This window comes from Cervus canadensis, chromosome 19 (genome assembly GCF_019320065.1).
Source record: "Cervus canadensis isolate Bull #8, Minnesota chromosome 19, ASM1932006v1, whole genome shotgun sequence".
Lineage (NCBI taxonomy): Eukaryota > Metazoa > Chordata > Mammalia > Artiodactyla > Cervidae > Cervus > Cervus canadensis.
Window position 1 is genome coordinate 465,935 of NC_057404.1, and position 14,821 is coordinate 480,755.

A 14,821-nucleotide genomic window follows, 5' to 3' on the forward strand; every position below is an offset into this window, starting at 1 on the left:
GGCCTGTGGGATCTTAGTTCCCTGAGCAGAGATGAAACCCATGCTCCCTGCATAGTGAGTGCAGAGTCGTAACCACTGGACCACCAGGGGAAGCCCCAGATGGTGCGACCGGGCATGGCTGGGCGCTCAGTTGTGTCCGACTCTGCGTCCTGCCAGGCTCCTCTGTCCATGGGATTTCCCAGGCAAGAATACAGGTGTGGGTTGTCATTTCTTCCTCCAGGGGATCTTCCCAGCCCAGGGATCAAACCCGCATCTCCTGCATTGCTGGTGGATTCTTTACCTGCTAAGCATCTAAAACACTTTAAACCTAACTTTTCCTGTAGTAAAATTCTCTCTTCTGTGGATTTATTTTGATAATTTTTCAATGAAAATTCTTTTTAAAGCAGATTATTTTCCTATGAAGGACTCCAAGAAACTTGAGTCAATCATCTATGCCATTTCTCTGAATGATTTGTACCAGGTCTGATGAGAAATAGTATCTTTAAAGACACTCCTTATTTCATCACTGCTTGGTGTTTCATTCACTGTAAACTAAACTACCTTTTTCTAGGAACAAGAGAATGTTTGTTTCTTACATGAAATAAAGTTCCATTTAAAATTCATATGTGTTGGGAGTCTACTGAGGGCTAGCTGCCATTCTAGGCAGGGGAGTCAGGATGCTCAAAGACGAATATATGTGGTCTCGTCCTCCACACCCTCACAGCGTGGTGAGAGTCACGGGTCCAACCTGAGCGGCAGGAGCAACTAGACGTTTGGCGTGTTTTAGCGAACATGTAAATTCACTGTCTATGAACCAGATGGCATTTATTGAGTTCATTGCAAGAGCTTGTTATTTTATAGATGGATTACCATTCAAGCTTATAGTCTTTATGTTTATTCCTCATATAATAGATAGTTTCTAATCTTAGATTTCTGGCTACATTACTGAAGGTAATGGCTTTCATACCTGGCTCATAAACTAGTTTTGTAGATATTTGGCATAGGAGCTGCCTCTTTTGCTAAACACACAGATGGCGTTACCATTTGTTGATTGAAATTACATTTTAAGATAATATGCATTTAGATCACTAGGTTTGGGCATATTTGCTTAAAAGCTTAGCTTATCGTTTTAGAGACGAGTCTTATGTGTTGGCAAATTGGCTCAGAAAGCAAAAGGAACAGCAAAAGATGAACGTTACTGTACAGTTGCTTTTTCTTTTTTTTTGTTTCCCATATGTCACTTTTGATCTTCTCCTGGAAGAGACTGACTATTTATAATGCAATATGGAGATTACCAAGCATTTATACTTTCAAAATTACATTTTCCATGGTATACAGGAGTCAAAACTTGTTAAGAAGAAAGAAATCTTCCCTTTATATTGTCATTCTTTTTTTTTACTTTGTTTGATCAAAGCCATAGGTGTTTTCACCTTCACATCTATTGCACATAACCTTTCCTTCTGTCTCCAGGATGTAAGGAGAGAGATCTTTGGGAATGTCCATCCAGTAAACAGTGTTTGAAGCACACAGTCATCTGTGATGGGTTTCCAGACTGCCCTGATAACATGGATGAAAAAAACTGCTGTAAGTACTTATTGGGCATTTGCCAATGTGGCATTTTATTTTAAACATTAATTACCCCTCACTTTGGATAAGTGAGAAGTTTGGAAATACATGTCAAAAGCTTTTTGTATTTTCATACTTTTTGACTAAACTTCACTTGGAAAAATATATGCCAAATACAATCAAACGTGTAAAATATATGCATGATGATATTGGTCTAGAAGCATCCTTAAGGAGAACCAATAAGAAAAGATGGTGTCTCTTCCAGGCCACTTCTCTTCCAGGCTAGGACGCAAAGCCTTAGATGGCAGGGTTTGGTCAGGAACCACCTTGTAAAGTACAACCTACAAAACCACAAGCTGAGCCCCTGATTTTAGACGCCGTTTGCCCCTGGGCTCATAACTGTGCTCAGAAAAATACAATTGTATGAAAAAATGCCATGTCTTATTTAAACGACTTAGGATTCTTTCCCTGGACAGGGGCTGGTGTGGAGGCCTGAATAAAAATCAGATTCCCTTAAGAAAGAAGAAAGAAAAGTAATAGATGTTAGATAGGCAATTAAGGAGTTTGGCTATAGTTTTTAAAAACCCAAGAGAAGATTAGTGTGTGACTCTGAGAGTCACTTAATACTAGAGATTAAAAAAAAATAAAACTAGCCATAAATGTGGACAGCGCTGGTCTCATCCTAGACTGTCTTCAGTCTGCTCATGCCCAGGGCTCAGCTCAAGCCCCTTCAGATTTTAGCTCTGTGCTCTCATCTTGGGATTTCTGCTGCTCTGGGTACCACTTTTTAGAACTAGAGAATTTAGTCACTTGGAGACAGTAGTGCTGTTTAAATGCTCGCTATTTGTGTGGCTGGACATCTCAGAAATGGGATCGCACCAGCTCTGCCCCTCTGTACTGACTCTCACTGGAAGGCCTCTGCAGCCGCATCTTTTCCCCTTTGATGCGCCTGTTGGCAAACTGTGAGGTGCCTGTTAGTGAAAATCCCATCCATTCCTAAAATGTTTGTCTCCTCCTTCTTGTTCCCCTGCCAGCATTTTGCCAAGCTGATGAGCTAGAATGTGCAAACCACGAGTGTGTGTCACGTGACCGGTGGTGTGACGGCAAAGCCGACTGCATAGACAGTTCCGATGAGTGGGACTGCGGTGAGCTGCTTGTTTCTGCCATCTGCTCCGACGCCTGGCAGCCATTTAAGTTAAATGAACCCTAACTGGTTTTACGGATCTTACTAACCAAGTTCATCTATTCTACTTTACTACCGTAAAAGCAGTCAGTGGTGATTTGTACATGCTATTTCCAACTCAAAGAACACTTCCCCCCAGGTTACTTCTCTATTGTCTGTCTTACATATGAAAATATTTGGGTTCAAATTTTTCTGATCATATAACTTTCCATATGAATATAGTTTTAAACTCTCTCATCGCACAACTTTAACATTTATCAACAGTTGGTCATTCTTATATCACTGACACTACCTGGAATAAGATATTAACGAGGCCTTTCTCTCTGCCCAATATTCTTGCTCCAAATCCGGATGAGATTTCTGTCCATCTACTCCCTTCCATGCCCGGGACTTAAAGGTATCTCCCACTGGTGTCCCAATGTTGCAGTTTATAATCTTGAGTTTGGTTCATTCTGTCATCCTACACTTATCCCTCTTTGCATTCCCTTGGCCCTTACTTTGGCATCATCTGGCCAAATCATAATTACAAAATGTATTGTCATTAACTGTGCAATGTTTACACAAACGATCTGTGGTGTATGAAGTACAGAGGATTTTCTTTTATAAAAGAAGAATTATCCCATATTCCACATTAATCCAAAATTAACATCACTCACACATTTACATTCTCAAAGACCTTCTTAAAAGGAAACAATTTGAATGAAGTTACAACTAGCTCCTTCTAATTATGCAAATCGTTGGATAAACTCACAGGAAGGGGACTGCCTCTGGCCATCTTCTAACTCATAATGAAAAGTTGAGAATTGCCTGACCATTTCACTAAGAGTCTCTAGTTCTTGAAGGGCAGAGAACACATCTAACTCATTTCCTAGTCCTTTGCCACATGGTGATCATATGGTTTGCAGAGCAGAAGAATTCACCAGATAGTTTTTAGCTAAAAGAAATAGAAATGAATGTCTGCAAGTAAAATAAAGGCATGTTGTCATGTGGTTTCATGAGAAGTGATGTTTTGAATTAGAGTTCCCCTCCTTTTTTTCCCACTCAGTGACCCTCTCTGCAAACGTGAACTCCTCCTCCTTCCTGACGGCTTACAGATCTGCCGTGGAACACCACGTGTGTGCGGATGGCTGGCAGGAGACCCTGAGTCAGCTGGCCTGCAAGCAGATGGGTTTAGGGTAAGGCCAGTAGTTTGTAGCCCTGATGAATTTCTCAGAGGGCTTCGTGGAACCTGGCAATAATATCTTCCTTATGAATTCAGGGTGAGTTAGTGCTCTCACACCCAGAAAGCGCAGGAAATGGGTCAGGTGAGAGGACTGTTTTTATTACAGGCACCTGTCTGAAGAGTGGGGTGAAAACCTACTTTAACAAAGCCTCTAAAAGTAAATGAAGTCATTGTATTTTAAGGACTTCTGAAATGAAATTGCTTTTGCTATTTATAAAAGAATTAAGATGGTTTCTTCCGAGGAGTCTGATGGGGAAATCTTGCAGTTTTCTCCCTAAGAGGTTATTGAAAATGCCTTTTTATGCAACACACATTTTTCAATAAGTTGAGAAATAGAACTTGAAGTCGCTGGTATTTCAATTTACCCTATGTATTGCAGAAAATATAAATCAGGAAAGAGTTCACCATTTTTGCTTCTTAGAATGAAAAGACAGTCACTCTCGCTTCGATACACACACACTGAAATCAATACTTTGAAAGTTGGATTCTTGGTATGTAAGTCTTTCTTTTTGGTTCTATTGGGATTGGAAAACAATAATTGAAAGGTCTTAGAATATATGTGTGAGTGTGTGTGTGTTTATACAATTAAACATATAAACACACTTTTTTTTTCTTTTACTGATGGTGTATGTGAGGTTTGGGGAAAATATAGAAATAATAGAAATAAAAAGATAAAGGAGTTATAAAATTCTAGAGTAAAAGACCGAGTTAATGTCATTTCCCTGTATTCCACTGAGCAAACTTGAAATATTTTACAATAATGAGCCATCCAATTATGGGGTAGCAACCTGCAGCACATTCTTGTTACCCCAGTTTGAAGAATTATGTAAATACCAGCATCTTAAGCCCATTTTTCCTATGTGAAGTCCCACATCTTTGGGAAATTGAGTAACTGTTGTAATAAGAGAGCTTTAAACTTTGCCAGAGTGGAAAAATTATATTTGTCAAGATCCATTAAACTATATTTCATTTTCACAACTTCCTCATTGTGTCTAAATGAGAGGAGTTGTGATTGTGATCAGAGATAAATTAAATGCCTTTTGGAAGAGCTTTACTTTCCTCTCGCCAGACACAAGGTAATTTCTTAATACGGAAACCTGATTACATAATGACACAACTCCACTGAGAGTTCGAAGGGAAAGTTGGAACTACAAAGATTTTATAACCAGAAAATTCTTTTGACAAGCCAGTGTGTTTTCTTGTAAACAGAAGGAATCAGGTTTAAAATATTCTGCTTTATATTTCTCCTAATTTGGGGGATATTGAATTTAAATTTTTTACTGTGGTAAAACACATGTCATAAAACTCACCATTTTAGCCACTTTAAAGTGTACAATTCAGTGGCATTTAGTATATTCATAATGTTGTGGAACCTCATCATTATCTTAGTTCTTTCACTAAGCATAATGTTTTCATGCACCCATGTGTCAGTGCTTGCTTTCTGTTTATGGCTGAATAACATTCCATTGTGTGGATACACCATATTTTAAAAATTGCTTTATCTAGTTGTATTTCTGGTTGTGCTGAGTCTTTGTTGCTGCATGGACTTTCTCTGGCTGTGGCAGGTGGGGGCTACTCTTCAGCTGCTGTGCGCAGGCTTCTCGTTGCAGCGCTTCTCTCGTTGCAGAGTCTGGGCTCCAGAGCGCTCGGCGTCAGTGGTTGCAGCACGTGGGCCCACTGTCTGCAGCTCCGCGGCCTGAGCACAGGCTCAGTAGCTGTGATGCATGGGCTTATGTGCTCCACAGCACGTGGGCTCATCCTGGACCAGGGATAGAACCAGTGTCTCTTGCACTGACAGGCAGATTCTTTACCACTGAGCCACCAGTGAAGCCCCTTATTTTAAATCTCTTGATCCATTGATGAAGTATTCATTTTAGTGGTTCCTGCTTTTGGCTATTGTGTATATATAAGAGTTTTAAAAATCTCTTTACTCCATTGTTTCATTTCTTTAACATAGTGGAAAAATTTTTGCAATATCTTGGATATTTAAAACCTAGATAGACATTTGGATTTTTTAAAAGATAACTGTATTTCGTAGGAGGGCTAGGAAAATTTGAGAGAGAGCAGTATGGTTGAAAAAATATAATTGTTATTTGCCTGAGTTAATGGGTAAGAAGTGATTCATCTTCCAAGGAAGTGAGTACAAAAGGTAATATTAGGTTTCTTTTTTAATATACTTTTGGATTGCCTTTGAATTTACTCTTCAGTTTACATGGGTGGCTCATGAATTGACAGATACCTGGAAAGTCAGGCTGGGGCAGGAATAAAGATCGTTGGCAAGACAAGGCCAAATTCTTACCATGGGACTAGGATACTTAGGAAGCTGTGGTTACCTCTATGCTTGGAGACCAGTTGCTGTGCTGCAGACTCACAGTTCTGCCACTGGTATTTCAAATTAACACTTAAGTAATTCTGCATCTTTGAGTCTTTCCCTCCAGATTCAGAGTCCCTACTACTAAGGTCTCTTTTGCCATGACTAGTCACTGACCTGTACTCCAGCTGTCAGAGGGAGGAGAGAGGAAAGAGCTGCCCTCCTTTAGCTTCTGGGGTGGAGTATCCACTCCATGGACCTGCTTTGGTACTGCTGAACAGACTCTGCATCCAAAATTTGAAGTGTAAAAAACAATCCCAATTAATTCTATTCCGTATCTTTCTCCTATTGTTTTTTGAGCATCTGCTTATGGACCTTGCACAGGAGTAGGCATTGTGTGGAGGATGCAAAGGTGAATAACATCATCAAAGAGCTTGTAACATAATGGGGAAGACATATCAGTAAACAGCCAGTTTTTAAAAGGAAAATCTTTTTGTCATCTGAGAAAGCTTCACTTATAGCTTGGCATTCCTATTAAAATTGTATAAGAAAAATATTCAACTCTAATATTACCTTGATAATATAATATAGATTCATTAAATCATTCACTCATTCAGTAAACATTTATAGAGAAAAGCACTGTAGTATAGTATCCAAAACAAACATACCTTAAATCCAAATAGGTCATTCATCTACTTGAGGGGGTATATTTTGGAGCTAGTTTGTTAAAAATGCAGATCTATACCAGTGACATGGTTTGTAGGGATTCTATTGAAATGCTTTCATGATAGAAGCAGTTGATTAAAAACACCTGCACTTAGAGTTTTTTCAGACCAAGATTATGCTTTCCATGTCTAACAGCAGAAATGCTGGACTCTCAACTAAGTGCTTGTCCAAATGAGAGGACTCAGAATTCTCTTCTGAAGCTGAAAGACATTTTACCTCCATCTGTAGGTATCTCTGGAGTTCACCCCAGCTGGAAGTACGATGGCTCTTTGATTGGATAAGGGTATATATCAAGCCCCTAAATTCTCATGACAGTATATTGACTTTGCTACCTGCGTATCCAGTATCAAAAACATATGGACATTTATTTAATCAGCAATACAAATCAGAATTTAGACTGCCTCCTAATGCTTGCCAAATGTTCAGTTGAGACATCTGGTATTTGGGGAAGTTTGTCTAAGGAAATGTGATTCTTTGTGTCTTTTGGCCTCATCAGCTTATCTTTATAAAAGTTAGATCATCTGGAAATAGGCTATACTATTTTGGCAAAAATTCCTTTATAGAGTTAGTTGCAATTTGATTTTATGCCCTAATCCTTTAGAGTTGGTCAGTAGAGGACATCCTTCCAAAGAATGTTTCTGTGTCTTAGGCAAAACCGCAAAGACAGCATCTATTGTATTACCTAATAGCCCCTGATATAAGATTTACATCATAATTTTTCCTAACATGTATTCCCAGGACAAAGTTTCTAACTTCAGAATTCATTTGTCATGTATGAACTATTTAATCCAGGATGGTTTCCTTATTGATTGACTTCCAGGAACCTCAAAGACTGATCCAGTCATCTGTAGTAATAAATCTAGCCCAGGATGCTGGTCCTGTACATGTAAACTATGGAAAGGAAGCTCAAAGCCTTGTAGTTTTTTTTTTAATTAAGATATAATTTAGATACCATAAAATTCACAGTTTAAGTGTACAATTCTGTTGTTTTTAATATATTCACAAGGTTATTGTAACCATCGTCATCAATTACAGAGTATTTTCATCAAAATTGAAAACCCATTTTCAATAGCAGTCATTCCCCATTTCTTCTTCTCCTCAGCCCTTGAAAAATACTGATGTACTTTCTGTCTCTATGGACTTGCCTATTGTATACATTTCACATATAGAATCGTGCAATACATGCTTTTTTGTCTAGCTTCTTCAACACAGTATAATGCTCTTTAGATTCATCCATGTTGTATCAGTTCGTCAATCCTGTTTATGGCTGAATAGTAGTCTATTGAGTAGATAGAACCACCTTTTGATTATCCGTTCATCAATTGATGGCCATTTTGGTTGTTTCCACTTTTTGTCTCTTATGAATCATGTTACCATGAACATTTATGTATAAGTTTTTGTGTGAACATATGTTTTCAATTCCCTTGGGTATATATCTTAAGACTAGAATTTTTGGGTCAAGTGGTAACACTATGTGTAATTTTTTAATAACTACAAAACTGTTTTCCAAAGGGGCCACACCATCTTATACTCCACCAGCAATGCAGATGAGTTCAAATTTCTCCATCTCCTCACCAACACTTGTTCTTATTTTTATTGTGAGTATTCAGTGTACTCAAAAATGATATTGTTCATTTTTTGATCTGGGTGGCCAAGAGAGGAAATGTATAGAGAGAAGATAAGAAGACCAAGAGCTGAGCCCTCACATTAAGGGATCAGAGAAGAGAAGTAGCAAGCTAAGTGAGATGAAAAATAATTACCAGTGGCGTAGGAGTATGTTGTATCCTGAAAACTGAGTGAGGAAAGTCTATAAAGGAAGACGTGATGGTCAGTTCTATCAAATGCTGTTCAGAAGTAAAATAAGGATGAAAATTACTATTAGGCAGCAACATGCATGTCATTGACATGAGCAGTTTCAATAGAGCACGGGACCAACAGCCTGAGAGATAGTATGATAAGAAAAGAGAAACAAAAGACAGTAAGTATAGAACTTTTTTGAGCAATTTTGCCAAAAAGAGAAGCAAAGAAACATGGGCAGTGCCTGGTGAGGGAAATAGCATTAGTTCTTTGGTCCCTCCATTTCCCTGAAAGATTTAATTATTCCATGACTGAATTTCTATTAAAGGCCTACCTGCTATAGTACAAACATCATGTTCAGTTGCTATAGACTGAATGTTTATATCCACTCTAAATTCATAAGTGAAATCCTAACCCTAATGTGATGGTGATAAAAGGTGGGGCTTTGGGAGGTGATTAGTACACGAGGGTGAAGGCTTCAAGAATGGAATTAGTGCCCTTATATAAGAGATCAGAGAGAGTTCCCTCCAGCCTTCCATCATGTGATGACACAACAAGATGGCCATCTATGATTGAGGAAATGGGCCTTCAGTTCAGTTCAGTTCAGTTCAGTCGCTCAGTCGTGTCTGACTCTTTGCAACCCCATGGATTTCAGCATGCCAGGCTTCCCTGTCCTTCACTATCTTCCCGAGTTTGCTCAAACTCATGTCCATCGAGTCAGTGATGCCATCCAACCACCTCGTCCTTTGTTGTCCCCTTCTCCTCCTGCCCTCAATCTTTTAAGCATCAGGGTCTTTTCAAATGAGTCAGTTCTTCACATCAGGTGGCCAAAGTATTGGAGTTTCAGCTTTAGCATCAGTCCTTCCAATGAATATTCAGGACTGGTTTCCTTTAGGATTTACTGACTTGATCTCCTTGCAGTCCAAGGGACTCTTGAGAGACAGAAATAAATTATTTTCTGTCAAAAGTCCTCTTTCTTTCCATATTTTTTTAACCAAATAAGTTTATTTTCCTCAACTGGTAGGCCTGCTATAAGCTAGATCTCCTCTTTCTCTTCAAATTCATATCCTTTTATATTCTCCTTCTCTTTCCAGACTGGCTGGTCTTTTATCTGTGCTTCATAGGCACATTCCTTCCTGCTGCTGCCTCTGGGCCCACAGGTGATTGTTTTTATGTTTCCTATCCAAATTCTTCAGGGCCTTGCTCAAGCCTCATGACTTCTATGAAGCCTTTCTCATTTCCTTGACTTCTTTTGTCCCTCAATGTCCTGTGGTCACTTAAAAATCATTACAACATGATGGCTCTCTTAATTCCACAATGATGTATATCATTCGCATGTATTTTTTGATTCATTTATTTCCCAGAATAGGTTACACAGAATAATAATGACCAACCTTATTATATGCCAGGCTGTTCTGAGTACTTGATATGTATAATCTCAATTTATCTACATTATTATAAGACAAGTAGTATTGTTACTTTTACTGTACATAATGAAGAAACTGATGGTTAGAAAAGTCAAGGAACTTGCTAGGTTGCAGAAAAATACAGAGCTAGGATGTAAATCCAACTAAGGGCAAAAGACCTCTTCGATATGAGGAGTAGATCTGATGAGGCACTCAGTTCTTCAGTAAACATACCATGATTGATGTGGTCACCCAGCTTCTCAAACATAAACCTCATTTAATATTGCTTTGTATGGGAGTTATGTGGCAAGTCTTAATTACCTAGTGCTCTTATCATGAAAGAGTGTGTATAAGGATATGAATTTCAAGAAAGAGAGATGAGCTAGTTTATAGCAGCCCTACCAGTTGAGGAAAATATTCCAAACGTATTTGGTTAAAAAAAAAAAAAACATGGAAAGGTCACCTAGTGATCTTATCACTGTAGGATTTTTAAGTAAATAGTAGTGAGGAGGTGGCAATGGTGGAAATCCATCACGCAGGACCATGATCCGAATGTTTCCACATTTTGAATTTACGTCTTGAAAATCCATCAGAAATTGACCAGAAAGCCCTGTGTTATCTCTGTTAGACGTCCTTATATGGCAGCCTGTGCCTTTTGGAACTGTACCAGAGACTCCCAGTGATGACTTGACTTCTCCATGTTGTCTTTGAAACCTACTGCAATCTGGCTTGCTTTTTACTCCCAAGACAGAGTTTATAGCAATGATATTATCTAAATGCCAAACCCACTGGTCTTTTCCTTTTATTTGTACAGTTTGGAATCAAAATCCAATTTCTTACTTTGGTTTATGAGGCATAATCTGGAAGCTGCCTCCCTCTCTGACCCTATCTCTTAGCACTTTGCATTCGTCTGCTAAACTTTAGATGTACTGACCTTATTACTGTTTTATTTCTATTTCTGCTTTATTGACTATGCCAAAGCCTTTGACTGTGTGGATCACAATACACTGTGGAAAATTCTTTGAGTTGGGAATACCAGACCACCTGACCTGCCTCCTAAGAAATCTGTATGCAGGTCAGGAAGCAACAGTTAGAACTGCACATGGAACAGACTGGTTCCAAATTGGAAAAAGAGTATGTCAAGGCTGTATATTGTCACCCTACTTATTTAACTTATATGCAGAGTACATCATGAGAAACACTGAGCTAGAAGAAGCACAAGCTGGAATCGAGATTGCCGGGAAAAATATCAATAACTCAGATATGCAGATGACACCACCCTTATGGCAGAAAGTGAAGAAGAACTAAAGAGCCTCTTGATGAAAGTGAAAGAGGAGAGTGAAAAAGTTGGCTTAAAACTCAACATTCAGAAAACTAAGATCGTGGCATCCGGTCCCATCACTTCATGGCAAATAGATGGGGAAACAGTGGAAACAGTGGCTGGCTTTATTTTTCTGGGCTCCAAAATCACTGCACATGGTAATTACAGCCATGAAATTAAAAGACCCTTACTCCTTGGAAGGAAAGTTATGACCAACCTAGACAGCATATTAAAAAGCAGAGAGATTACTTTGCCAATAAAGGTCCATCTAGTCAAGGCTATGGTTTTTCCAGTGGTCATGTATGATGTGAGAGTTGGACTATAAAGAAAGTTATAAAGAGCGCTGAAGAATTGATGCTCTTGAACTGTGGTGTTGGAGAAGACTTGAGAGTCCCTTGGACTGCAAGGAGATCCAACCAGTCCATCCTGAAGGAGATCAGTCCTGGGTGTTCATCGGAAGGACTGATACTGAAGCTGAAACTCCAACACTTTGGCCACCTCATGCGAAGAGCTGACTCATTGGAAAAGACCCTGATGCTGGGAAAGATTGAGAGCAGGAGGAGAAGGGGACAACAGAGGATGAGATGGCTGGATGGCATCACTAACTCGATGGATATGGGTTTGGGTAAACTCCAGGAGTTGGTGATGGACAGGGAGGCCTGGCATGCTGTGGTTCATGAGGTCGCAAAGAGTCAGACACCACTGAGCGACTGAACTGAACTAAACTGAACCTTATTACTGATATTCCAGTGCTATAAACTTATTCCCACCCCAGATGCCTCAGCTTCACTGTTACTTTGTTCAGAAAGCTGATCTCTAGACCTTAACAGGATCACCTCCATCTCATCAGTCATGTCTCACCTTGAATATCAAGTGCTTACAAAGGTCTTGACAACCCTCATTGGAGCAGCTTTCACAGTCACCAAGGCACTCTCTATTTGCTTCCACTGTCTTCTTCAAAGCATCTACCAGTATCAGAAACTACTTTTTTCACATATTTGTAATTTGTTCCTCTCACTAAAGTATGTAAAATAGCTCCTTGAGACGGGAACTCTATCTGAGATAACACCAATGTGCTGCCTTCATTTCCATTCTAGCTTATTAGCCTTATTAATTATCAGTTTTAACTCTTGTCCATCTGACTATGTCATTTGTTTAAATTCTGCTAGGCTGATATTCCTTCAGCACTGAGTAAAGTGAGTTTACTGAATACTGTGAGTATTAACCCATTATGTCATTCATGAACACAAGTCTAATTTCTACCCAATTGTGTTCCCTTCCTTCATCTTCCAAAAGCTAACAAACTAACATGTAGATCTTGACTTTGAGGCATAATCATCTTTTGAACTAAAAATTTCAAGTGAAGCCACTTGTAGCAGACTTTTCTTGTGCTGCTTCTCTGCATTCCTCCCTTCCTTTGGGACCTGCATCCCTTCATTTTGGGGACTTGCTTCAGTTCCCATTCGAACCTTGGGATCCAAAAGGGAGCTGCCATCTTTATACATGATCCACCTTTCTTGGCTTCAGTGATTGGTAGAAGGGTAGGTGATACCTCACCCAAGCTGGACGAATCAAAGGACCTCACTCTTGGGCAACAGTGATTGGTTTTGTGATAAAGTCTTTCATTGAGATTTAAGTAGACGTTGGCAAAAAGACTCCTTTTTGATCACAAAGATGAATAGATTTGAGTTTAGAGCTGCAGACAGCCTGTCCCCTGGCTTGTGGAAAAGTCACTTGGAGGTCACTAAAACCACCCTCCCATCTCTTCTCCCTCCTTCTCACTGATGGAAGTGGAGATGAGAGATGGAGAGTCCTGAAGGTAGTTGGTCCCCAGGCACCAGCTATCCTCAAGGCCATCCCCATCCTTTTAGTGGCTGTCTACATTTCCACATTTTGATATTCAGCTATTCTGTCACTATTTTGGGTTCTAAAATGCTCATTTTTTGCTAACTGCATTTTTTTAAAGCCCTGAAGTTTGAGTTATTTTATATTGTAGCATACCCAGTATCATGGTCTGCCTTAAAATTCTGAATTGAATAAAGGTACACTTTCTGTGGGCTTCCCAGGTGGCTCAGTGGTAAAGAACCCACCTGCAGTGCGGGAGACACAGTTTTGGTCCTGGGTCGGGAAGATCCCCTGCAGGAGGAAACGGCAACCCACTCCAGGATTCTTACCAGGATGAGCCCATGGACAAAGGAGCCTGGTGGGCTACAGTCCATGGGCTGAAAAAGGGTCAGACTCAACTCAGCAACTGAATAGCACACACACACTTACAACATGCCTATGATCCAAAGACAAGGGAGAAAAGAGCAGCTGACACAGCAAGGGTCCTATTAGAAAAATAGATTCTACCTTGGCTCCCAGACTTTCTGAATCAGTGGGATAAAAAAATGGCGTATTATAATTGAAACTGGTAATCTCTACACTGATGAACTAAAAGAAGGCAAAGACAAACAGGAAACACTTTCTAAACAAATAAATAAGTTGCTGTCAAGAAAATATTGAGTGTCTCTTAAAAAAGAAAAAATATAACTGTCCCCAAAGTTTTCCTCCAATGTATCAAAAAAGAAATGGGATTTTTTTGAGATAAAATAGCTAGAGGGAAATACTTGGTCTACTACAGATTCTGAAAGAGGTATGTACTTATGCTCAAAAATATACTTACAGTCTGACACCAATTATTGTTTGTTTTATAAGCTTGAATTCTTATAGATGATCAAGTTACTTTAAAATTTTATGACTGGTTTATTTTTATACTTTTACTGGTGTTTACTTTAAATAGTGCTTTATTTGTTAGTTTTATTTTTTAATTTATATTAAAATGATAATGCATATTTAATAGGTACAGTTTTATAATTTTATATTAGAAATGAATTATTTAGTTCCATTGATTTATTTTATGACATATGAACATGTTATAATTTAATTTTATAATCTGTTACTTCTTCTTTTTGTTTATAGATGGTTTTTGTCACTTCTACCTATAAATCATGGCCTAACACAATTGTTATACTCTACCTCTGAGGTAGACAAATGAATGAAAATATATATTTTCAGTGAAGATTATATACAATAAAAAATATTTTTAAATGCTTAATTTACTGGGAAAATAATTCAGACTTTAGTTTTTCTATGAAACATTTCTGTTGATGGGAGTCTTTGTTGTATAAAGCACAAGCTCAGCTATCTAACCAGACAAATGATTCTGTAGTCATGTTCACCAGTGTGTGTTTGAAACTCATGATGCCTTTCCATCAGTATTTCTAAACCATCCTTCTACTTGGCAAAATAATTTTACTACCTTTTACTA

General features: G+C 38.8%; 1 protein-coding gene across 7 annotated transcripts in view; it reads left to right on the top strand.

Annotated features, from left to right (window-relative positions):
• The window catches only part of CORIN (corin, serine peptidase), a 263,542-nt gene that overhangs the window by 210,669 nt on the left and 38,052 nt on the right, over window positions 1–14,821 (top strand). For all 7 annotated transcript variants that reach the window (XM_043438349.1, XM_043438343.1, XM_043438344.1 and 4 more), the window contains 3 exons: window positions 1,450–1,563; window positions 2,580–2,690; window positions 3,774–3,903. In XM_043438349.1, the coding sequence (XP_043294284.1) occupies window positions 1,450–1,563; window positions 2,580–2,690; window positions 3,774–3,903 (355 nt within the window). The remainder of the gene's footprint in view (window positions 1–1,449; window positions 1,564–2,579; window positions 2,691–3,773; window positions 3,904–14,821) is intronic.